The following is a 26118-nucleotide window of genomic DNA, read 5'->3' as shown; positions in this document are numbered from 1 at the left end:
GAGGGAAGTCTTCTCCTAAACCCAGCAGAAAGAGATAGAGACCCATTCTCCTTCTTTTAGGATGAGATGAGCTGAGCTTCCTTCCTTGTGGTAGCTGTGGGTCAGGAATTCATATATGGCCACAAACCAAATCCATTACTTTATGGTAGCTACGTTTAAAAAGCCCAAAACCAAAGAACCCACAAACCCTCTCTGAATCTCATTTCTGATTCCTATATTGCAACTACAAACACCAACGCTTTCATGGCTTACTTTCCACTTGCAGCAGGTGACTAATGAAGTGCTAATCTGACTGATCTTACCTCAGTAATAATTCACACCTGTGTGCTAGGGACATTCTTCCCCTCTCAACTATTCCAAGACACTTTTTGTCCCTAATTTGGTATTCCTACATAGATTTTCTTCCCTCTCACCACTCCATTACCCTGCACAGAACCCAATTCCCAAACGGACCAACAAACCCCAACCAACCGTCTCCAAAATTAGGGGAAACTCAACGTGCCTCATCGTGAAAACCATGCCCTTTTCGCCCACCTTCACCTCGGCCACACTGGCAGTAGAAACTACACAAGCAGGCGGTGAAAAGCGAGAAGGGAAGAGGGAAAAAACATCTACCGGCTGTTTTTATTAAAACCGCCTCATTAGTACACCTATGAAGGGGCTTACTCCATGAGGAGCACCGTCCGCCGTGCCCACAGCCAACTGAGCAGCCGCCGCCATCGTCTTCCCTCAGCAGCCCCCTCAGGACCTCGCTGCGCCTTGTGGTGAGGCGGGAAGGGCGCGCGCACCCGACGCACGACGACGGCCTCCTATGAGCGGGACCCACCACAGCTCGCCTGCCCGCCGCTGCGGACAGCACCTCCCGGGACACCGCGGCGGGTGCAGGTGATACCGCCTGCCCGGAGGGCGGCCCGGTGCTCGGCCCCGGCTCGCAACAGAAGGGAGGAGCCGTCGAGGTACCCCGCGGAACGTGCACCCCCGCCCCGCCTCAGCGGACACGCCGCCTCGCACTCCACTCCACTGCGCTTGCGCGTCCAGGCTCCCGCTGCCACCGCCGGCGCATGTGGCTCCGCCCCCAGCGCGCGGTGCGCAGGCGCGCGGCTCAGCCCGCGCCGGGGGAGGGCTTGAGATGAGCGTACTACTGCCCAACATGGCGGACTTTGACACTATCTATGAGCTGGAGGAGGAGGAGGAGGAAGAAGAGGAGCAGGAGGAGTCCGAGCCGGTGGTGCGGAGCCAGGAGTTGCCCCGGCCCCGCGATGCGCCGGATCCCGTAGCGGTACGGGGCGCCGGGCACATCACCGTGTAAGGAGCGGGGGCTGGCGGCGGGCACGGGGCAGCGTGACAGGCCGGTGTGCTGTGCTGTAGTGGGGGAGCCCCGAGCTGCCGGGAGGGGGGAGGACTTGTGCCCCGTCCCTGTTTGCCCCGAGCCTCCCTTCCGCCGTGGCCGGGGGCTGCCCGCGTTGCCGTGACCTATAGCCCTGCTCCCTGCCCGCTCCCATCGCCTGCTGTGTGAGGGGAGTTTTGCTTTCAACGTGTTAAAACGGGAAACTGACTGTTTTCCGTAGTAGCTCGAGGCAACCCAAAGTCAGAGATGAGCAACCGAAGTTTGGTTAGCTGGTGAGTGCAAGAACAGCCGCTAATGAGCCTTGGCAGTGCTGGATGTGCTTCTCTTTCCAAATAACCCGTTAGATAAAAACTAACGGCCACATGACGTGAGGATGAGCCGCTTGTGAGGCTGAGGATGAGCAGCCTATGAGGATGAGCAGCCTGTGAGCAAATTTTCCTGTGATCCTCCTCTGCTTGAGCGGAGCCACGGAGCCTCTGCACTGCGCTGCAGCAGATGCACATGGCCATGGGTAGTTGACCTACTCCAAACTTGGTTGTGAGTTTGGTTTAGGTGAAGGGTTCTTGTCATCAGAACACAACAGGAGGGAAAATGTTTGCTGCTTGGTTAAACAGTTGAGACAGAAGATGAGCAAACTGTGTGACCTTACGTGTAATGTTTACACATAGGGATTCTCTTAGTATTCCTACCCTTGCAAGTAAAGGAATTAATGTATCAAAGCACCTCCATAACAAGTTGTTGGTTGTTAACGTTCATTTTCAAGCAGGGAGGGAGGTACTGAAGTTTTTGTATTGCAGGGATCCATCAAGCTTGTGTTGCCTTGGGTCTTTGGATTGCATAAACCATATTTCTCTCTGTAAATAGGTACAGTGCGATCTAGCTGGCTGCAGCAAAAACTTTGGGTGGGGAAGGCTCTCATCCTAGAGAACTTATGTTGGATTTGATACTGTGTCCATCATGTAAGTCTGAGCCAGGTTTGCCTTGAGCAGTTGTCAGTGGGTAGTTGCGCTGCTGCTCCACAGTGTATTTGCTTGTGTTGATGGAATTTTCTTCTGCCCTGATCCCAGATAACATGTAGCCTGACTAAACGATGGGTCTAACACGAGCAGAATGATCAGGACGCCACATACCCTTTTTATTAGTTAAGTGGTTTTAAGCATTAAAGTGAAAAAATGTTACAATACTCATTTGCTTTGTCTGCTGTGATGCTTTTTGTGTATTAGTGATGTTCCTCAAAGATCCTTCTTGGTTTCAGCATCCTTTGAGGATGGGAAGAAGCATCTCTAAGAATTCTGTCAATTAGTGATGTCTGCATCAAAAGAAAACAGTACTTGTAAGTGGTGAGGAAACCAGGAGCTAGCGTATGTGCCTTTGTAACTGCCTGAACTGAACTCCCATCCACCTTGTTTTCCCTTTCTTCCACTCTTCCCTGCCTTCCTCCTGTAACAAGTATACCTGCGTCAATAGTAGAAAGCAGCTTCATGATGTATTCTTAAATCTCTTTATATTAATGAAAACAGATAATGGACGTTAGCAGTAAAGTGCAAATAAACCCTGGACACCACAGTATGTAATCCCAACCTCACTGTTAAATGGGAAGTATTTTGCTTCCTAAAGAGTTTGTGGTTTGTATCAGCTCTGAAATTCTGTCACTTCTTGATCACAGAGATGCTGCTGCTTTTGAAATCAGTTGGCTTCAGCAGGAGCCTGCTCTAGTTACTGAAATAAGATATATCATTGAGTAAAACTTGTGTTTGTTTTCTGAACCAGTCTGATAAAAATTTCTGCCCTAATGAGTCAGACACTATTAAGAAAAAAGGAGGAAATAAGGAAGAAGAAAAAGTTATTTTTTTTAAAAGCCATTGTTTTCCTTGGATTTTTGTTTCAGATGCCTTCTGTTCCTCATCTGACAGTGGCTTTCTTGGATACTTCTGGTGTATAGAGAAGGGATAATTCCCTAATTCCAGGGTTATCTTCTGCTCCAGCTTGTCATGTACAGTCCTTTTGTAAAAAGTTAGTAGGTTCAAACTATGTGTTAGCTTCTTTCATGAGAGTTTTTAGTCTTATGACCTTGTCAGTGAGCTCCTGACCCTGAGTTCTGCAGTATCCATCAGTACTAAATATAAGTTCCAAGAATCTTCCTAGGGGTTTTAGCAGAATCTTGCTTTGTCCACTGATTGTTTAGCTAACCCTGTGGATGGTGAGAGTTATCATGCAAAGTGTACTTGCTTTATTTTACTCACAGAGAGAGGATGTGAAAGCAGTTACTAAAATCTATGCTCATCTTGTTCAACACTTTGGAAAATCCTCACTGTGAAAAAGTCAACTAACAGTCACTATTTTCTGAAAACTTTTGTATTTTAGCACAGAGAAATTGCTAGGATCTAGTAAATGCCTTTTATTTACTTCTGAGAGTCTGGTTTAAGGAGCTATAAACTCACTGTTTGCTCTTTCTTGCACGGTCAGTATGACTGGTTGGTGAATCCAAACATCTCAACATAAACAGTTTTAGTGAAGACTGAGTCATATGCCTACCAAAGCAGTGGCAATAACTTTCATTCAAAGCCAGAGCAGTAAACAGACTCTAACTTGGTTATAAGATTTTACTTAGCTGATGAATTTTTTCCATATCATTAAGTCTGTGTGGATGGATGGTAATGAGGCAGTGAAACAGCCATTAAGCATATTTTTGCCCTTAGTATGGAGGTTGTGATTCCTGCTTAAGTCTGCAAACCTCCTTGGTTTGGATACAAGTGAATTTTTGTTACTGTATTTTCTGTAGGAGTACCCCCCCAGGGATCCACAATCCAGGTGCTATGAAAGGATTGTCAACGAAGGGAGGCGGGGGAAGAGCCAGGTGCTCTCAGTTGTGATAAGGTGGTATTTGATTATTGTCTGATATCACTCCATCTTCCCTGTATTTAAAATTCCACGTATTTAAAATAGCAAGTTACCTCAGCCTCCTGCTGGTTACCAAAACCTTAGTTTTCCAAAGAGTCATCCATACGTAAGGATGCTCATCAGTTGTTCTACTGACTCTTCATAAGAAAAGGCCCTAGGCTGGGAAGAGAAGTGTGCAAGGAGATTGCAGCTCAGGGCTCTTCATGAGTGTCTCCTTTATTCTCAAATGTTGGACAAAGCTTAGATGATACCTCATAAAGAATTCTGTAGGATCTGAGCTCATCTGTTAAACATAACCTGACTGAGGTGCGGGAAAGAAGCTGTGCTGAGAGGAGGTTGGAGAACCTATTGTATGAGAGGTGACTGAACAGGTTTAGCTTGTGTAGGCTAGTAAGAGTGATTACTATCTATAGATACAGTAGTGGGATAGATGAGAATGAAGTGCTACTTAAGTAAAAAAAAAAAGAAGGTAAAGCACCTGTATGTTCTGGATAGAAGAAGGTGTTTTATAAAGTCTTCCCCTTTTCAGTTCTGGGGAGAGGAAACCTTCTTTCCATGGCTTTATAAAACTATTCCGTTTTCAGTATGATACCTGTTGCAGGTGGGGTCTGCAGTGGTTCAGGGTGTTCATTTCAGTCTTTGATTTGAAGATGGATTGTTGATTATTACAACTCCTATGAGAAGTTGCATTCTCTCCATTTCACTAATGGGGGAGAATGAGATGATGGGACTTGCTGATGCCATACCTTAAAACAGGGAAGGAGAGAAAGAAAAACGAGAAAGTGAGGTCTTCCTGGTCATTCTGCTGCCTATTGGAACCTGTGCCTGGCTTTTGGAGATAACTGTCATCCAGCAAGAAAACTGCAATCGAAGTATCATGAAGCTACTTATCTCTTAACCAAGACTTTAGGACTTTAACTTTTTTACATTAAATATTCTAATACTTCAGCACTTGTACAGAGTTTTGCAAAGCTGGAGAACTACAGAACGTTCTGCTTTAACATCACTAAAAAGAACTAAATAAATCTTTTTATTTGGTTCTTGAATTGCCCCCTGTGCCCTAAGAGAAATTAAATGCCCCTTGACTTGGGTGGTAATCACAAGGAGAGTCTGTAAAACTTCTAGAGACACTGTAATAAAATTGAGCTGAAGCCATCAGTGATGCTGACAGCATGTAGTAGTATAATGTAGCATGGTCCTGGTTTTGATGTAGCCAAAACCTTTTATATTCTTTTAGCCATTTGCAGGGCAGTGTAAAAGAGGCATTTCTGTAACTGAGGTCCCTTGGATGTGTTATAACCAACTAGGATGTCTTGACAATTGATAAAAGTTTTGGATTTTAAATGTGTTTCATGACATTAACAGCCTTCAAATCTAATGTGATAAAATATGTTGTGGTCTTGTATTCTTAATAGATCAAAATCAGAAAGCAATGATTTCAGTTCTTTATGGGAATTGGTGATGCAGTGGGAATTTCAAGGAGGATATGTGACCAGTGAGATAAAAGACCCAACCTGTGGCTTTGGAAGTTTTTGAACTATGAATTGTTGATGGTCAGAAGAGCATTCTGGGGAAATGCCTGTACACATTTGCCTTTCTATTTCTCTTTTTTCCTTTTGCTGTTTCCTGGGCGTCTGCTTCTGGACACTCTAAGAGTCTGTTCTGGGCTAGGTGGACCTTTGGAATGACTTAAGTGGAATTAGTCTGTTATATGAGTAGAGTAAGTAATTCTGCAGTTCTGAATGTTCTAGTAGTTCATTTATTATGTTGTCTAATTGCTACAACTTTGTGATCATTGCTATTAGACAGAAAGTCCATATTCCTCAGAACAAGCTTGTGTATATGCTTCACATCGTTGGTCTTCTCTGGATTTTTGAAAGACTGGAAAGGCTACTTTATTGCTCTTGAAGCTTTCTTAAAAAGAAATACATAGTATAACAAAACTTGGAAGATTTCAGCTTAAAAACGAAAGCCACAAAAAGTGGAGGCTGATTTGCCAGGTTACATTCGCAGAGAGGGAGGATGTAACCCCTGCAAAGTGTGCTTGTATCAGTAACCTTGGTGTTTGCCTAAAACCTCACTGGTTTTACTGTTGTTTTTTGTAGTACCAATTTAACGTGCTGGCTTTGCAGTGCACTCGAACACTTAGCAGCCCACACTGTGCTGATGTTCGTGTCACTCATTCACTTCTAGAAACTTCTCTATGAAAGTGTGTTGAATGAAACAAATGCAAATAGGTGGCAGTTGGTTACAGTGCTTAGAGTAACTTAAAAGATAAAGGCTGAGAAACACTTCAGTCAAGATCTACTCTCAGGGTATGTTTTTAATGTTTTACACGACTGGTGCTCCAAGGCTCTTCTTTAATTAGCCATTGAAGAACTTGGCTGCACTTCACCAGTATTGATAATCAACATTCCAATTTGCTCACTGGATTTCAGAAGACAGCACAAGTTAATATGCTCCTTTCTGAGGTTTATTTTACATTTTTGTGTAATTCCAAAGAAGTTCATTGCCAAATGTGGATATCTGACTTACCACACTGTTTGTATGTATTGTATAGTGATAGGGGACTGATGGCATGTCAGCAACACATGTGCAGGTGAGCAGGAAGGAGTATGTACGTGTCAGTTTGCTCAAAGCAAATACTCTGTCTCCAGAAGGTTTGCTTCTACAGTAAATATTACAAACCCACCTGTATTTGTGTTCCCCTTTTGGTCTGGGATCCTTTTGGGACTTTTTTTTGAACAAATATAGTCAGGAGAGGGTTGAGCAGAGCTGGCAGTGAACTTGATGTACAATATATTTAACTTTACAAACTTGAAGCTCTGTTCAGACATAAAGGTTGTAGCTGAGAGGCCAGCTGCTGCTGTTGTATTGAACAGCTGAATTGCAAAGGTTAAAGATTGCAGTTAGCAGAGGGAATGAAAGGTAGTTTGTGTCTTGCAGGAGCTGGCAGGTTTAGCAGCAGTTAATTTTCTTGGTTAACTTCCTGCCTACTTACATTCTTTAAAGAAAATAAAGCCCAGTCACCTGCACTGTTGGTGTCCTGCTGGTCCACCACACTAGCTTTGGAAATTGCTGTTGATTCAGTAGTTTGGGAGCTAGTGGTGACACAGGTTTACAAGCAAGTGTAGCTCCCTGCAGGTTGCGCTGTTTGTAATGAAGCTCTTGCTCGTAACTATGAATACTTCAATGGAAAATAGTCACAGTGATACCCAAGTCCTAATTTTCTTGAAGCTCACAGTTGTTTTAAGACTGTTCTCTGTCTAGGCTATTACATGTTTTGCATGAGATAGTTTAACTCAGCCCAAGGTGATTTTTTACAACTATATGTTTATAAAATGCCAAGTTGGTGACGAATGGGTTCCTTATAACTGGCTTTATCTGCTGCATGTGAATAAATTGCATGAGTACAAAAAATAGCAGGAAAAGGATTACTGAACCCTGTAAAACTGGAATTTAATAGATGGAGGAGTTTTTCTTAAAGATTGGAACTTGCTGCTATCCAGTTGTAAAAGCATTTTTTCACTTTCAGTGACCTGAAGGTATTGAAGTGAGGCAATGAGCTGCATTTCTCTGTCTTGTAAATGACCTTATGAATGATAAGCAAGACCTTATACAAACTTAGATTGAAAGCTCATGAAATAATGTAAATTTAAGGGCAAAAGAAATGAATAGATTTTTTTAAAGTACAAAATCTATGACTTTTTTAAATTAAGGGAAACAAAGTAAGTTAGGTGGAATATATTTTGTTTGTCTCTTTTGTTTTCAAGGTTTGGCTTGAGCAACAAGTTTGATACAGAATTTCCTTCTGTTCTGACAGGGAAGGTAAGTGTGAGATTAAACTGTTCTTTTCAATGGGAAGATCCAGTACATTCAGTGGTTTGTGTGTTGCAGATACATGCTCCTGACTGTGCAGTGCAGCACAGGCCAGCACAGCTCTGAAGACTGAATGAACTGCCCTGTGTGAACCCACTCGTTGATGCCCAGTGCCCATAGTGTGCTTTGAAACAAGGAAAATGATTCGCAGGGATTGCTGTCATTGTTATTCTAAACACAGCAAAGCTCAACAGAACATCATGCTGGTTTCATGCAGGCAATCAACATGCAAGCAAGGCTCATCTCACCTTGCTTTATGGATATCTGGAGTTCGTGCTGCTTCCTCTGTGAATTAAATTATTCCAAATACCAGACTAGCTCCTTAACATGTCTGTCAAGCCTTGAGTGTGTATTTAGACAGATCTCTGGAAGAGAATCCTTATCGAAGCTGTAAGGAACAAAACAGTGTTAAATCTACAAACAATGTAGGGGTTTTGGTACCTTTTCAGAAATACAATAATTTAGTTCTGAAAAGGGGTGGTGACAAGTCTCTTGCTGTCCCTGGAGTCCTGTCATAAATGCAAGTTTAATAAGTATTAATTTGTAGCTGTTAATGAAGTCTTTTAACCAGGTTTTTGATCATGGTATTTACATTAGTTTCATAAATGTGCTTGGGGTTTTTTGGACTTAAATTTTGAATTCTTTTTCTCTAGGATTTTTCTTTCTGCTCTTTCACTCCAGTGCTTTTCTTTTGCTGTTTTCTATCTTGTATATCTTTTCCAGAATTTGTGAGGAACAAGTTTATTTGGCTCTTTGATTTCTCTGTCACAGCATAGAGCTACTGCCTCCGCTGCCTCTTACAGGAGCTGTTGAGTCATGGTAACAGTAGACTAAAATACAGCTGGATGGTGTTTCCTGCTTCTTCCAAACCCATCTGGGGTTCTTTGCCTTCCTTTCACCCCAGAGTATTGTAAATAAAATCCTTGGGTTCAATTTGTCCAGCTTTTTTTGATATCAGGACACTTGAAAAGTAGGTGCTGTTTGGAGGTTTTGGTTGGTAAGAGAACTCTGGCCTTGCTTCAGAATCTCACTGAGCTCAAGAGGAAAAATCTTACTGATTCCACAGCATCTAATGTGAGGGCTGGCGATAACACCTATTGCATTTTCCTACCTTGCATATCAGAGTTTCATTCTTTCTTTCAAAGCTCTTTCTGATCATTGAAAACACACAGAAGACATTTTGGAAATAGCAAGTTGTAGTTCACTATAAATAAGCCTGGCAGGAAATGTTAAAACTTAATCTGATATCATTTCATCTCTTTCTGTCTCTCTAAAATATGTTCATGTGTATTAAAAACCCAAAACAAACCCAACCCCCCAAACCTACACTTTTTAATAGGAACATCAATGCCTGTCCCATTTTCCACTTGATTGTCCTCCTCTTGTTAAATAGACAGTGAACAAAAGTTTAATTTATAGCTCAGTTGACTGCTTGGACTTCATTTGGCAGAGAGAGGAAAGAGGAAGCTCTTGGCATTTACCCTTCTTGTTCTATAGATGTAATCAGTGGCAACATGAATCACATGAGCAGGGATTTTCTGTGTATAGGTATTCTTCTTCTGTTAAGGCTCTTGATATCCACTTATCTTTTTCTCATATTGGATTTGAGGAGCTTTCTAAGGAGACCTTGGGAATAAATTAGTTCCCATTTGTCAGGGGAAAACGTCAATCAAATGAGGCAGTAAACACTTTCTTGCTTTTTCTTGCTGCCTCCTACATGCTGCCATGAATGACATTAAAAACCACAGTTGCCGATTTTCTGGGTTTTAATACTTTCCTGAATTGCAAGAAATAATCTGCTGCTTCCTCTGGTTGTGGCAGTGAATCACCTCCACCCTACTGGAAATGAAAACTCAGTCAGTGTTTCTAGTTAGGAGGTTTTCTTCGAACACCCTCAATACCAAGTACTGTAGTCTGTCAAAACACCACTTTAACAGCTTTACTGTTCTTAGAATACAAATTTTAGCTTTTGAATAGCATAGTGGCCATTTCTATTAACAATTTGTGATGAAAACGTTTACTATGAGCTCACATAAGTACTCAGTATAAAGCAATGCCATACTTTATTCAGTAACATTAAGTTTAATGGCTTTGTTGTCTGCTGTGAATGGACATTAATAATATAACCCACCTGCTAATGGAGTGTAAAAGATGAGGCCATTAGGTGGGGTTGACAGAGTTCTCTATGCTATGCTTTTTCTCTTTAATAAATACAGATGAAGATCTGGGGTTTTAAACACCGAGTGGAAACCTATCCAATGCACAATAAAAATCCTAAATAGATAAAACTGTCTGGCTACACTTTTATCCCAAAAGCACCGACTTTCTGGATTTATGCCACTGTGTAGCTATAGGAATTTAGTTAAGCTTCCTGACCCTTAGTTTGCCCACCTACATAACGATGACAGTAAACCTGCTGGTTTTCTTCTTTTAAATCTGAAATATTCCATCTTCTCCCATCTCCTTCCCCTTCCTCCTCCTCTCTCAGATTTTATAGAGCCTGGATAGTTACTGTAAATCAGCCTCAAGTCCAGATGCCCATAATTACATCTTACATGTTTAACTGAGACATGTTTGTGGCTTTTTTTGGGGAGAGGTGAATTTGTATATTGGGGGATAACGTAGACAATAAAGGGCAATATCAGGTAGGTCAGATGTTGGGCCTTGCTAATTCAGCTGGATTGACTTAATATTTATCTTGCAGGATGAGGACAAGCTTCAGCTAGTTGATGAATGCTGAGCTTGGCTTTCAAATAAAGCATTCTTTGCAACTGCATAATGAAAGAAAAGATGTGCCTGCACTTAATGCAGAGGCAATATTGAACTTTTAATAATATGACTGAACTTAGGCCTAAATTTAAATTGTGTGTGCTACAGTTTTATAGGCTCATTAATTCTTTTAGAGGAAGCATTTAAATGCTTTCAGCAAACACTCCTCGTGATACATGACACAATAGCACACACTGCTCCAGGTGACAAGAAAATGCTGGAGGTGGTGAACCCTAAGGAAGAAAGTGGAGTTTCCTGCCCTGCTCTTCAAACACTGAGGGTCCCACACAGTGATTACTGTGCAGTGCAGGGAAACACTGGCCATAAAATGTGCTCTTGGTATTGTGATCCCATTGCAGCATGTGATTGATAGGGTTTGTGATCACCATGATTGCAGGAGAGGGCTCAGGCCTGCTGGGCTTTGCTTGCTCTCTTCCTGTGTTTGTAGATTCTCTTGCATCCTGTTGTAAAATATTATGACACCCCCTCCTTTCCTTTTATGTTTTTGGGTTGGCTTTTTTTTTCCCCTTTCCCTTAAAGACGTGAAAGGAGCTAATGTCTCTTTACAAGATGTACTGCACAGCCAGGAGCTATGTACTTACCTCATTCTTTTCAAGACCCAGACAGAAACTCTCCAAGACACTTTCCAAAATGACTCAAAACTAGACTTTGAGGGAGCTTTCTTTGTGCATGAGGTGCTATTAATTCTCTGTTTGAAATACATTAGTCACTTCATTACTCTTTCAGTATCTGTACCCACAAGAATGACAAGGTTTAGAATTATGCCAGAAAACCACTGGAATTCTTTGGTGACTGTTTCAGTTCGATCCCATTTTATTATTAAATTAGAACAGTTATTTTTTTACAGATAGTTTGTTTGTCACTTGTAACAATACTTAATTGTTACTGAGCTATAAACTGAGAGCAACAAAACTGTATTTTGCTTCTATTCATCACAGAATGAGGCTTAACTTGATCACTAGTTCCTTTAGTTTCAAATGAAGAGGTGTTATTGAATATTTGTTGTAATTACACTTCCTGAAGGGAGAAACGCATCCAATAGCTTGAGTTAGCCAAAACTATCTTGAGAAATTTCATCTTATGTCGCAGCTAAGGGATTCACCTTTACATGATAGTATTTGGTGCATTAGAATCACAGAACAGTTTGAGTTGGAAAGGACCTTAAGATCATCCCGTTCCAACCCCCTGCCATGGGCAGGGACACCACACACTAAACCATGTCACCCAAGACTCATCCAGCCTGGCTTCAAACACTGCCAGGGATGGAGCATTCACAGCTCTTCTGCACAACCTGTGCCAGCGCCTCACCACCCTCACGGTGAAGAACCTCCTTGTATCCAACCTAAACTTCCCGTTTCAGTTTGAATTTTGCATTAGCAGGTAGAGGCAGTGATTTCATATTGCTTGAATTAAGGCAAGCATCATCCCAAAGGTTCTGAAATAGTTTTTCTTTATTTCTTTCTGGCATCCAAAGTTGGTTTCTAGTGCAGCCATTTCCAGTGCTGTGCTCTATAAGGAGGAGAGCACTTCAGCGTTGTTCTTGTAAAGCAGCATCAAACCGTTAACCTGATGTGACCAGCGACTCCCTTAAAAGTAGGAAACAGGGAAGTCTCACCATCCCAAGGCTTTATTAGCCCTGTGTGATCTCTTTTCATGTTGGATGTTTTCACTGATGAGAGTTCTTCATGTTAAACTCTAGATTCTGCAATCCATTGTCTTTGGTAGGTTTGCTCAGCTGTATTTTGGGGCTGGGGTGTGTTGTTGTCAAGGTCCAGTAAACTTTGTGTCTAATAGAAAAGGAAACATTCCCTTTTCTTAGTGGGATTCACTGCAAAAATACTAATGAGGTCAAGAAAAAACTACTTATTTTATCTTTGAAATAAACAGATAGAATGATACATGTACAAATTCCAGAAGACTTGTTCCTGACATTTAGATACGTACAAATGGCATTTCTTTGACATGTAAACTGCCTGGAGAGCTGAGGATGCCCATTTGTTCATGTGTGTAATCTCAATGTGCACTTGTACGGTGTACAACAAACCCACTTGTATGCTACTGCAAACCACTCTCCCACACTGGAAATGGTTCTTGCTCATGTGCATCTGTTACACCCTAAATAGAGGAGCTGGCATTGGAAAGAGATCTGTAAAACTCTTTCAGATACCTGAAGTACAGGCTAGTTTTCCACATTACAATGTGATTTTGTTTTCACTCTGTTCACTGTAAAAGGCCCAGTACATGGGAGCTCTGTTTCTTTTTGCCATTTTCTTTCTTGCTTGCTTTTTTAAACTAAGATGTCAATTGTAAAATACGTTTAAATGTTGATATCCCAGTCAGTCTAAAGAAAATCTTCACTTGCTCCATTTGTATATGATAAAAGATTTACAAGACAATTTCATTAATACTGGGGGGGAGCCTGGATAGTTGCAAAAGAAATTCTTTCTGTGTGCTTATTCCTGCTATAAAATAATCACAATGTTAAATTCTGATGTTATATAGCTAACTGTAGGCCTGGCTTGTGTACAGACGCAGGTGACCTCTGACTCTTATGTGCATGGTGAGCTGAATGGCCAGGAAACAGATGTTGTATTTATTTATTTACTCCCTTTCCTGCAGTGTTTTAATGAATTCAGCTTGTGAATAGGTGGCAGTAGCAGGATCAGGTCCTCTCCATTTCCTGTCGCATAGTTTTGCTCCTTTGGTGAAAGGAGTCTTTGTCATTGAATTAATGCTTTTTGTGGTTGTTGTTGCCCTTGTTTGCAGAATCAAATGCACAGAATTGGGCTTACTTGGTTGGAGGGATTATGTAGTAGTTGCACAGCTTTGTATCGACACTAATTCCAGAGGTTTGTTCTTCAACATGGCAAGTAGTTAGGGAAGAATCTTTATTTCTTGGAGTTGTGGCTGACTGGTGAAGTATATTGAAGCTGGATCTGATTATTCTGCTTTTGTGCATTAAAACACTGGATTGTGTTACAACTAAGAGTGCTGTAGAACCAATACCATAAATCCATATTGGACTTGTCAGAAGTTATTTAGATTCTGTGGAGAGATGAGGGATTTGGGGTGTGTAGATAGGTGAGTGCTGTCACTCCTTTGTAAGTAACATGAAGCTGTGAGAAAAGAGCTTATTTCTGATAGAAAATGGGGGTTTCTGCTGTGGCCCTGCAGTGGCAATACATAGAAAATATTTTGAGTAAGCTCTGCTGAATATTCCTTAATTTAAATAAGCTGTTTTTAACAGCTAGGCTTCACTCATAACCCTGCACAAGCTGCATTTCTTTGCCTTGAATATAACCCAGAATATGTTTTTCTAGGCTATTTTAGGAAGCAGCCAGAAGTGAAGTTGTGGCCTTGTGTCAGTATAGACCACTTTAGGAACTCACTTATGGACAGAGGTCCACCCTCATTCAGGCACAGTGTAGCTTCCATTGGTGTGAAATTAATTTGGACAATATTGTCCTTTTTTCTATGTGATGTGTTTTTACTACAAAGCTGTGTCCCGCTTCTGGTTTTGTTTGGGGCCACTGCTATCAGGCCAATTGATTTATGAGTGGTGCAGTAAGTCACGGTGAGGCTGTTCATCTAAGCAATGTTTTAATTCAGATTTTTGCAAAGCATGCACCATAAATGGAGTTGTTTTAAGAAAACTGACTTTTCCTGCTCATTGGTGACCAGGGTTTTAGAGGATGGGGTCATATTGTATAATGGCGTTATGTTTTATTTATCCTGTAGAGGCAATTATTGAGCAAACACAAGTGTAATGGCTTCCCACTGAGGTTCAGCATTTCTGTTGCAGGTTGCCCCAGAAGAATTCAAGACCAGCATTAGTCGTGTGAATGCCTGTTTAAGAAAGAATCTCCCCATCAGTGTAAAATGGCTGCTTTGTGGCTGTCTGTGCTGCTGTTGCACGCTGGGCTGTAGCTTGTGGCCTGTAGTTTGTCTTAACAAAAGAGTAAGTGTTTATTCTTCTTATTCTATTTATTTTGCAGTTGCTGATAACATTAAATAACACTTAATATTGTCATCTCCATTGCAAACCCTTTTTTGTCTCGCATTCAAAGGGTGATTTTGTTTTCCATTCCTTAGAAAATAGAAAAACTATGTTTGTTAATGAAGTAAATGATGCCAAGTTACCCATTAATAATTTTAGGAATAACTAATCCCATCTCAATGTGAAGAACAGGATAGAGTATATGATACCCTCATTTCCCAGGATACCTAAAGGTGTAAGAATTGCATTAAATGAGTGCAGAACTGGACACAGGCCCTCACAGACTGGAGTGCAAGTTACTTTTCCTCTTCCCACACACACAGAGCCACAGCCCAGAATAAAAATAGTTTTAAAATTAAAAATCACCTTTTTCACATGTACTAGATGCCAGAACATTTCAGAGCTATGCTTTATTTGACGTATTATACTCTGCTGTTTCTATAAAGAACAAATACAAATTCATTTTCTATTTGGCATATTTAAATCCTTCCCTTTTCATTTCTGTATTTATCTTTTTTTCCCCAACAGAAAGTTGGTAACTCTTGTGATCAGGTCCAAAGGAATAATTCTGAAAGTGTTTAAGCACTGTGAAGTAAATTTGATCTCAGTATCTCTGTGCTTTACATCTAGAATTGATTTATCACAGCAGTAAAGGTTTAAGAGGTACATAACAGGTATAGTGTAATGCTGTTCTTTGCAGCTACATAGTTTGTAAGTCTTGTAGCCATAAAATCTTATTATCCACAAATGTAAATAGTATGTAGGTGGATTGGGTAAATAAACTCTCACACTTGTCAATTCAATTGTAGGAAAAGATCTTAAGTAAAAATCTGTTAAAAAGTAATCTGGCTTTATCTTTAATAAAACGGAGCAAAACTGAGGACTAGGCATTGCTTTTTCAGAGAAAACAAAGTATTTTGTCAGACTTTCATGCTTAAGGAATTAACAGTTGCATTGACTGGCATTGAGATTTGGCTAAGAAAAACAACAGAAATTAAATACACAAAGGGCAGAATATGATAACTTGTGAAACTGCTACTTGCTGAAGCCTGTAGCACTAAAAGGTTGCAAGACTTTAGCTCATTTTAGCTGCCTTTATAAACGTTCTTACTGCAGAGGAAGATGCTTGAGAGATACAGATGGAATATTTGCAGTTTTAAAGCCATATTTAATATTCTTGTGCTACTGAAAATATAAATAAATACCCATGTGATGCTGTAGTGTTAATTCTCAAAGCTGCAAATAATACGTACCAAGTAGGAGTAGGGAAGATCATGTTACTTCTGTGGGTATGTGTGTGTGTTTATAGAGTGATTTGATCACTGTCACAAGAACAAGATGGTTCTTAATCTTCTGTTGTGGTGAGTTGCACCCAGCAAGCAACTAAACACCCACCAGCCCCTCTATTACTCACCCTCATCCCCCAAGGCAGGACTGGGGAGAGAATCAGAGAAGCAAAAGTAAGAAAAACTCATGTATGGAGATGAAGACAGTTTAGTAAGTGAAGGAGAAAACCCAAATGATGCAAAGGCAAATCACTTGACCACCTGTCTCTGGGCAGTGGACTACTTTGGATAGAATAGCCCGTATTGTTAGCATGACATTACATGGCATAGAATATCCCTTTGATGAGTGCTGTTCTGCAATAGCTAAAACACTGATGTAGTATCAACACTGGTTTAGTCCTAATCTAAACCACACCACCATAAAGCTGCTGTGAAGAACATGACCTCCAGCCCAGCCAGTCTTTGTACACTTACCTCACAATGAAAGGTGCTACTGAGATCCAAAGGCTGCAATAGGAAACTAAGACAGTCGCCACAGGAAACAACAGGTACTTTTTAATGCCAAGGATAGTTTTGGCACTGGAAAAAATTGCAAAGAATTGGTGGGTTCTCCACTGCTAAGTCTTTGTGCCTTTTTTTAAATGAGATGTTGTAGCTCACCTATTATTAGCTTTAGCAAAGAGATAGGTGAATGGAATTCTGCGGCATGCCATGCAGGCATCAGAGTACATCATCACAGTGGTCTTTCTTTTTTTTATGACCTTAAAAATTACTGAAACTCCCAAAATCATCTCCCTTCCCACAACTGTGGAAAAGAGCAGAACATGCACTTTAGTATCCAGGAGCTGAAGACACAGGCAGTATTTGTTGTGAGGTGGAGGTCTGTGGTGGTGAGATTTGTTCAGGATTCAGATAACAATTACATAAGCAAAATTTGGGAACCACCTGTGTGTAAATTGTGTTGTCAGTAGACTGTAGTGGGTACAGAATTTGGCCAAGAGGATGTGGGAGATTCTGTTCTACTGCCTTGGCTATGGTAGGCAGGAATACCAATTCAAGAGGATGTGGGAGATTCTGTTCTACTGCCTTGGCTATGGTAGGCAGGAATACCAATTCAAAAGGATCTCTTACAAAGTAAATGAATTCTGGGAAAGTTGAGTCTTAAGCTAACACAAAAACTGGGTGTTCTTTTTTTCCTGAGGATGTGATGTTGAGGAGTGGGGAGTTGAAGTGCTTGGACTTCCTTTTCTAGTTTCTCTTTTGCTTGGTTCTACTTTTATGAAACTAACTTACCTTAATCTTAAAACAGCGATGCAATAGGAAGATTCTTCTGGATGAAGCTGGCTTCTGAACCATCTATAATACAGTTTTTACTTATTTTTTTTTTTAGACTAGAAGATCAATTCAGAAGTTATTAGAATGGGAAAATAACAGACTATATCATAAGGTAAGAAAAGCCAGAATGCTTGGGGCTTCAGTTTTAAGAACAGTAAATTTCATAATTGGCATGCTGTAGGAATTTTACAGTCTTGTTATAATTCCTTACTTTCTACTGATCTTAAACCTGTGTCTGAAGTATTCCAGATCCTCACACTTCGGTATTGGTAGTGCATGTTACGTTACTCATCAAACCAAGCTGCGCTAATGCATTAATCCTTTGATATTTATTTTCTTAGCTGGGTTTGCACTGGAAGCTGAGTAAAAGGAAATGTGAAACCAGCAACATGATGGAATATGTAAGTGTTACTTCTGCTGCTTGCTTGGTGTTCAGCATAACTGATTTGAAAAGGAAAATCCTTAATGTACTACAATGTCACCTTATCTGAAATACTGTATCAGAAAAGCTTGCAGTTGTGTTTGTACACCCATGATGGCCACTTTTAACAGGAGGAGCTGTGGCAGATCTCGAGACTTAGAACTTGTCACCACTAAACATGTTTTCTCCTCATAACAACTGTGTGTTTGCACTGCAGTACACTTGGGTTTGGATTTGTGATGAGGGAGATCACCTGGGACTGTTTGCATTGGTGTGACTCCCACACCACTCCATGGTTCTTTAATGCTTACCCACATTTTCCCCTGGTATACAAAATTATTATATAAATTATTTGTGCAGAGATGTTGCATCTCTATGGTTTTTGTCTGGATTTTTCCCTTTTTTTGCCAGCTCTGAATCCCATAAAGCTTTAACCAAGACAGTCCATATAGGAAAGCAGCATTTGAAGTATTTTGGTAGTCCTACTTCTCCCCGATTCACTTTCATGTATAGCCATGAAGATTGTAGGCTTGAAGAAGAGAGTCACCCCAGAAAAGTCAGGTGTCCAGAAGCCCTGTATGTCAAACAGACTGAAATCTCTTTGTTCCTCTGGGCAACATCCCCTCCTTACAGAGCATCTCAGATATATTTAGTCTCACGTACTAGCTGATGTTGCATGGAAATTGTGCTGAAGGTTTGAACTTTTTGGTTACTGTGTTCTCTTTTTGTCTTTTTCCCTTCTTCAACAGGTAATATTAATAGAGTTCTTACCAAAATATCCCATATTTCGACCTGACTGAGGAACAGCATTTGGTCTTTCATGTTACCTGTCATTTTCTACCCTTAGTGCCTTGTAGATGATTTTGGAAAGAAGATGGTCTACTTTGCTGTGACTTACGTTCTTCAGTAGAGTATCTTCCTTGCTATGTTACTTTCTTTTGTTAAGAAGAGAAAAATTTGCACATTTTTTTTTTATGTTAAATGAGGCTTCTATGTTGCACTCTGAATTTTTAACATTACCAATAACTGATAGAGTTGCCACTAGGGATCTAATATCAGTGCTGCTTAAACTTGTTCTGAGCATGCTGCCTTATAATTTCTGTATTTGCTGTCCTCAAACATGCATCCTAATGCTGTGTCATACTCTTCTTTCATTCTGAATGTCGCAATCCTAGAAACCCTCTGTAGAAATGTCCAGGTAAGCATCCTGTAGTAATGATTTTAGTATAACCTGCTTGCATAGGACTCGCAATCAACAGCACTGGTTTTGTCCTGCACTTTGCAAAATCATCATCTACATTAGGGGGTTAATTCTTTTACCCACTATGGATTTGTAAATAGTTACTCTTTGCATAATGTAAAGTGTGGTATGCCAAGGTTTACAGAATGTAATATAGTTCCTATTCTATTGCCAACAGTTCAGTGTGGTTTTACTCATTACCCTTGCTCGTATCCCTCTGACTGTATAGACCCACTCACATGCTTTTTTTATGGTAAAGCCATAAGGAGTTTGTACATACTATCAGATGTGTAGGGCTCAGTTGCACTTTGTTTAGTAAATGGATGAGAAATGCATAGCATTTATGTCTTTTATTTCATATTTTAAAGGATTTCAGATGGTGTTTGTAGCACCTGAAACAGGAAGCTTGCATATTGTTCACCTTTGGAAGAGCTGCATTTGTGAGGTAGATGGTGGCTGCTAAATATCCTAAAGCCCCTTTAATTTAGGAATATATGGATGTCAAGTTTTATTTTGTTTATATGTGAGGAAAAAAAAGAAGTTTCATAATTGGAGACCTTCATTACTAAGGAGAAACATTTGGAGCAGCCAAATCAAAGCTGAATTAACACTTCTGGTGTTTTCGTAGCCCTGATAGTATTTCAGCACTTGAGTGACATGGCTTCCTTTCCAGTGGAAATATATTTTATCTAAAGAAGTAGTTGCCCATCAGATATGCTGATGGAAGGAAGCGGATCAGTTGGGAGGGTTCATGCATATGTTTTGGTAGTCAGGCACAGTTTGAAGAGCCACAAGTGCCTTGTGGAATTCGTAAGTATTTTAGGATTCTTCCCTGTTTGCCTGATCTCAGGCTGGGAAGTAATTGTAGAAAAGCTTCCTGTGATGGTTGGCCTAAGCAAGACCACTTGGTAATAGTAAGGAAATGAAAATTGATGCAAGTTCCCTCCCTGTCCTAAACTGAAATAAGAAATCAGACAAAACCCAGCAGATGACTGAGTATCTGCACATTGTGATGAGTATCTTCACAATTGTCCAGGCATTTCTTTGCAGCAGCTTGACTCCTCACCACATCATCCCAAATTGCTTTTTAGTTTCAGGGTTACTTGGGATTTCCTCTGAATGTATTTGCAACCTTTCCGGTATGCAATACTGTATTAAAATACAGTATTTGTAAGACCAGTGCATTCTAATGAATGTCATAGGGCAGACTTCTTGTACACAGTGTTTTCAAGAGCCCAGTTTTATGCAAGTTGTTACTTCACATCAAATCCTGTGCTGTTCTTATGTGCAGCTGAGGAGTGTCAGGCTCCAGCGCTTGCAGTAGCTTCCAGTCACAGACTGATGGTTCAGATTCTGCAATGTGTACACTTGCTGCAGAGGTTTCGTTTGACTGGCGGGTTGGTGACAGCTGTGTAATTGCATTTGTAACATAATGAATGAAAAGCTGTTGTTTGAATTTACCGTTAGCTACACCTCACAACTCAGATTCCTATCTCAGAACCAAGCAGCGTTCTCTCCAATTTATTTTTTTTAGGATGAGTTGTTAACTGGAAGCTTAATGTCAGGAAAATGCCATGTAAACCAAAACTGAAACAGCACACCCAGTTCTGTGTATTTCCCTTACAAAAGTTTCTGGAGTAAGTGACAGGAGCTTAGCTTCATTAGCTGAACAGTGGAAGTTTCTTACTGTTATGCCAGAACTTCGTTATTTGCCTTTTGTGTGTAAGAAACTCGAATTTTCAGCAGGTTCTTTATGTGACTCTATTTCAAAATGTTATTTTCCAACTGAGGGACCAGGCAAGCACAATGAGAGCTCTAGTAATTGCCAGTGGTGAATGCTGAGTGGTCTTCAGTCTTGCTGCTAACAGAATCCCCTTCAGTCGGTGCTGACTTCACCATATTCAAAACTACTCAGCCTGATTTGTCTTGTTTCTGTGAAGTGTTGTGCCAAGCTGAGGGAATACCCTGAGCTACAGGAGCCCCTGGTCCCTCTGGGCTCTGCCCTGGCTACTCAATGCTGTGATATGACCAGAGAGTCAAGGCAGAACAAGGTGGTGGCTCAGCTTTCCCACCTGCATCCCTTTGTCCCAGTCCCATGGGCCTGGCCATGTCCTGCTCTGCCCACAGCAGGTTGTCTGTCCTTGGGTCTCTCCAGGGCACCACAAGGTGCTTAAGCACAGAATGTTAGTTTTTAAAGTTTACATTTCAAGTATGTAAATTCTGTATGTTGTACTTGTTCTTAATTGTTAACTGCATAGTCTTCAAACAATGAAAGCGTCTCTTCTTTGTGTTTTAATAGACATATAAATCTGTGGCCATAAAGCAGCTGGTAAAGAGTATGAAAGCTGAAACTGCCATTTACAGTAAGCTCCATGTTTTAGTAAGTAGATAAATTTGCATTAAAATGCAAATCCAGCACACAGTATTAAATTTGCATCTGAAAGACACACGTTCCATAGCTCGTTTAAAAAGGAAGGCAGCTGTAAGTACTGCTGTGAACTCTGCACTTCTGCTCTGCCTACAGGTTCCTTTTTGCCTGGGCTATCCTCAGCTTTGAAAAATCAGCAGGTAATTCTATCTGACAAGACAGAAGAGCTCATTGTTGACCATAAGAAGTCAGCATTAATTGGTAAATGTCTTTATGAAGGATGCTTTTTCATTGGGGAAAGAATCTGTGGCAACGTAAGATATCAGTATTAGCAAAGTGTAATGGAAATGGTAAAGAAAGTGCCTTGACTGGTTCTAGCAAAAGAAAACACAATGTGCAGGGAGTAAGGAGAAAAGGGAACTAGTGTAACTATCAGTAGTGTGAGTATGCAGTGGATTTTTAAAAGCAGTCACTGTCTACCAAATCAATGTTCAGTTTTTCATATCAACATTTTGACACTAACTTTCCTTTCTGGATTTTATCTAGGAAATATTTGGGTTTGTATCTAGTAAGTTTTGTATCTAAGGAGTACTGAACTATTAAAGAACACTGGCAGAGCATCAAAGCTCCTACCTGCTGATTGCCCACCTGCATCTGTGAACTTGTTTTACCACAGGAGGGAAAAAAAAAGTGTTTCAGGACATGCAGAGACAAGTTCTAGGAAGTGGGTTCAGGTAATAGATGGGTGGCTTTAAAACAGAGAACACTTTTACTGATGTGGTCTTGATAAGTTAAAGTTTCTATGCTTTCCTTGATAGGTACAAAACTCCACATGCAAACCCATAAGTATGTTTATGATTGTCCCACTATGACAGTTCACTACATTTACTTGTTAAAATGCTACTGTTGGAGCAATAAAAATGTCAAGCTATTACTATTCAATGTAAATTACTTATCATTTTAGTAAGTAATGTTATGTGATTCTTCTGCCTTTTTTGTTTTCTGCTTTTGGTGTTCTTATGGTCTTGAAACATGACTTGTACTGCTTCAAAAAAGTGGTTTTGTTTAAGCTGTATGAAACTTTGTTCACTACATTTTAATCTTGTTTACAAGTAAACAGCCACTTTTGTAATAGGACCTCACACTCGGACCACATCTTGAGAGTTTTCTCATTTTCTTCCCTTTTTTTAAATGAAAATAAAACTCTTGAGCTCGCTTTCTACAACTCACTGCACTGGCCTGTGCCATTACAAGAAGCTGGAAGTCAGATGTGCTTAATCACTTTGAGATGTTTTTCTTTAATTAAATTTCAAGATGAAAACCTTTGAACAGTGCAATGTGTTTATGGAAAGAGTTATCTTCTGCGTCTCCTTGTAGCTGTGACTGGAATGGCAATAGGATTGGGTTCTCTTTCAGTGAGACACATCCTGGACAGGACCAGGTCAAGTGCTCGTGTTGGGACTTTAAGGAATTGGCTGGCTTAAAGAACAACACTTGGAAAGCTGAGGAAGGCTTTCCATAAGGGAAACTGCAAAGTGATCATCGTATCTAACCTTGCAGGTCATTTGGTTGGGTTACAGAGCTGGTGTTGCAAGGCCTTCTCCTAGGATTCTTCTCTAGGCAGCCTAACCCGAGTGTGGCTCATGTGTGAGTGAAATAAATCATTTTATAGGCTTTTATAGGGGATTGTGAAGGTAGGACAATGTGGTCTTTTGTGTGTGTTAACAGGCTGGCTTTGTGGCTGTGACAGCAGGTCTTAAAATGAAAGCCTTTAGCTCATCCCTGGGGAAAACATAACTGCATTCCTGAAATGGGCACGTGCTATGTTTTTGTTGAGAGTTGGTGTGTCAGTTGCTTTGGACAAACACAGGAGCATCTGGGTGGACTGTGCTGTTAAAGCATTTAACTGTTACTGAGCATTGTTAGAAACATTCAGAGAATGTTACTGTGAGTGTTGAGCCAAACATAGGGAACATTGGGCTGAGTCATGAAGTTAATGCCCTGTCAGGGTTTATGAGCTGTAATTGTCTAGACTACTAGCAAAGGGCCATTATAAGAATATTTGGGATTTGGCTCTGGCTTACACTATTGGAAAGCACTTTTAGAACTGTGTGGTAGTGAAGCTAACTGTGTCAGTGCCAGTGTATTTATAATGCTGTGTCATCTCACTATTGTTCTACAGCTTAAAGAGTTGAAGTGTTCCAGCTGAGTTTAATTTTTTAGTTCATCTTTGAGACATAAACCCTTTAGACTTTATTTGTTAGACAAAATGAAACGTTAGTCACCTCTCAAAAGCAAAGTTCTCTATTTCTGATAATCCTACATACATTTGCTTGAATTTATTCCAGTTTGAATGAATGTTCCTTGAATAGGATTGACCAGAAACAACTGGATATTCCAGATGATGGCTCATGGCAAAGGCACCAGGTATTTCCATGTAGATAGTTCCTGCTTTTTGGTGAAAATAGTATGATCCATTAAATTTAAAGGATCACCTCTGTCTCCTCAATGGCTGTATTGCATTTCTGATTCATAGTCTTTCTGTGATAAGCTGGGGACTTTTCAGTCATTTCAGTTTGTATGAGCTCCCCACACTCATATCTGATCTCATCAGTCCAGACTCATCATTTGGCTTTGTACTGTAGAATGTCTCAGTACTTAGATTATGGTGGCCCTCTCCGTCCTCCAACTCCTTGTACATGTGTTCCCATTCCTCCTGTAAAATAAACCTTTGTCACTGACTCAGTTCGCAGTTTACAAAAATGCTTTTACTAAATGATTAGTTCCAAGATTGACAGCTGAATTCTGCTTCTACTTTTCAAAAACCCTTCTGCTTAGTCCCTTACCTGACACAATTGTTTCTATTTCTCTATCCAACTGAACTAGTAATTTCCTTGTTGTAGTTAATCTAGTGGATGGAACCCATTTGGACTCTGTTAATTTGGGTCTGGGGTAAACTGAATTTTCTATAATCACTGGATCTGTTTAGAGAATTATACTTTTAATACACTTACATTTAATTTCACATTCTTTATATAAACTGTATGATCTGTAATAGCCTTCTTTCTGAACAGTAAGTTAAAATTTCTGCAGGAAACAGAAGTGTATCTCCGAGTTCACTGATAACAAATGAGATTTCTGCTAGAAAAAAAACCCATCCTTTTAAGAACACTCTGGATCACATGGGATATCTAACTTTGTAATAAAATTGGGAGGAGGAATTGCAGTAGCTGTCAGACTAAAAAGAATTTTAAATTAAAAGGCATATATTAAACAAAAAGTAATGACGGATCTTTAGTGTAAATTATGTGAGTAACTGAAAATTACTGGTTCTCCAGACAATAGCTGCAGGGATATCCTTGGATGCTGATGACAATGAAGTGTCTGAATAGGGCAGGAAAAGTAAAAAGGAGTTTTCCTTTTGGCAGTATTGTAGACAGTGCACTAACATGCCTACTGGTTGTGATGGGTGCTTGATCTGAGATGCTTTGAAGCTGTACTTGGAGAATATGTACTTCGAAGCTGGACTTGCAGAATATGGTCTATTAGGATTTTCTGTAAAAAGAGCCCTAAGGCTGCATGTATAAAATGACTCAGAGTGCCCAGATAATAATGGGGATGGCTGGGAGAACCACAGGGATATGGTACAGCTCAGTAGCACAGGGCAGCTCATTCCACACTAGTTTCCTACATACCTGAATTAGGTATGTATGTATTAATTATATTACAACACATATAATCCTTTATCAAAGACTAATTTATTTTCACCTTAAAATGACATTCTATTAGATAGTGAAATCCATGGCCATAGAAGGACAGTGCACATCTTAATCTGAGATGAAGCCCAAAGTTGTAAATTGAAAACTAAGAAGCTAATTGTCCTAACTGCTGTTTTGACCCAAGTGCAATTGAATTCCTTTCAAAACTAATGTAATTCCTATTGGGTTTCACTTTTTTCTAGATAATTCTCAAGTGTTTGTAAAGTTCAAGTGCTGGTTTGGGACCATGTAGCACAAAACCCCACAAACCTGTTGTTTGCCACTGCTGAGGCTCTTCATATGAGTGCAGTTTTCCACCTCTTTTTAAATTAATCTCAAATCATCAGTAGTGTATAACCAGGGGATCTCAGCTGTCCAATTCCTATTCCAATTGCTTCAGTGAGCATTTGTTCAGCCCTTCTTTCCCCTGGGAGCAGAAAGCAGAGGGCACTGAGGAGGAATGGATCAGCCACACTTGAACGGCAGAGGAGTGATGTTTCAGAGGTAACTTTGATACAGTATTTTTTGAGTGCATTGAAAAGGTAACTTGCTTTATGGTTCTTCGTAGTTTTCAGTAGCATAGAGTAGTGCTGAAAATCACATTGCTCCAAGTTTCCATTTACTACTGATGGCATTAATGGCTTTGAGAGGGTAAGTCACTGGTACAGGTGCTCTAAAGCAGAAGCTACCAGATGGCTTTGAGTTGCAGAGTTAAGGTGCTACATCTTCAGAGTGTAAAGTGTGAAATTCACTTTGGAGCTGGAAGGACAGAAATGGGATGTGTAAATCCCCCCC

The 26118-nt window shown here is 40.4% G+C and overlaps 1 protein-coding gene across 3 annotated transcripts; it reads left to right on the top strand.

Annotated features, from left to right (window-relative positions):
• Positions 1 to 1067: 1067 nt before the first annotated feature.
• Positions 1068 to 24241, top strand: CHIC1 (cysteine rich hydrophobic domain 1). Of its 3 annotated transcripts, none has more exons than XM_061445804.1 (6): positions 1068 to 1305; positions 8023 to 8077; positions 14721 to 14876; positions 17592 to 17648; positions 17878 to 17937; positions 23914 to 24241. In XM_061445804.1, exons 1-6 carry the CDS (start codon positions 1130 to 1132, stop codon positions 23920 to 23922), a joined length of 513 nt encoding a protein of 170 aa, XP_061301788.1. In that variant the 5' UTR covers positions 1068 to 1129; the 3' UTR covers positions 23923 to 24241. The 3 variants fall into 3 exon arrangements, with proteins under 3 accessions (XP_061301788.1, XP_061301787.1, XP_061301786.1); XM_061445803.1 differs by lacking the exon at positions 23914 to 24241 and adding an exon at positions 21722 to 22894; XM_061445802.1 differs by lacking the exon at positions 23914 to 24241 and adding an exon at positions 18707 to 22894 and having other exon boundaries at positions 1071 to 1305.
• Positions 24242 to 26118: the final 1877 nt, after the last annotated feature.

This window comes from Pezoporus flaviventris, unplaced genomic scaffold, assembly GCF_033815535.1.
Source record: "Pezoporus flaviventris isolate CSIRO_AGI_PZ_B2104156 unplaced genomic scaffold, CSIRO_AGI_Pfla_v1 ptg000005l, whole genome shotgun sequence".
NCBI lineage: Eukaryota > Metazoa > Chordata > Aves > Psittaciformes > Psittacidae > Pezoporus > Pezoporus flaviventris.
This window is presented reverse-complemented; position numbering and strand designations above follow the sequence as displayed.

Excerpts from the sequence above, each read along its gene's own strand:
- CHIC1 (XM_061445802.1), top strand. The coding sequence starts at position 1,130 with ATGAGCGTACTACTGCCCAACATGGCGGACTTTGACACTATCTATGAG. Across the intron at positions 1,306-8,022 it reads GGCGCCGGGCACATCACCGT|GTTTGGCTTGAGCAACAAGT; the intron begins GTAAGGAGCGGG and ends TTTGTTTTCAAG. Across the intron at positions 17,649-17,877 it reads ATAACAGACTATATCATAAG|CTGGGTTTGCACTGGAAGCT; the intron begins GTAAGAAAAGCC and ends TTATTTTCTTAG.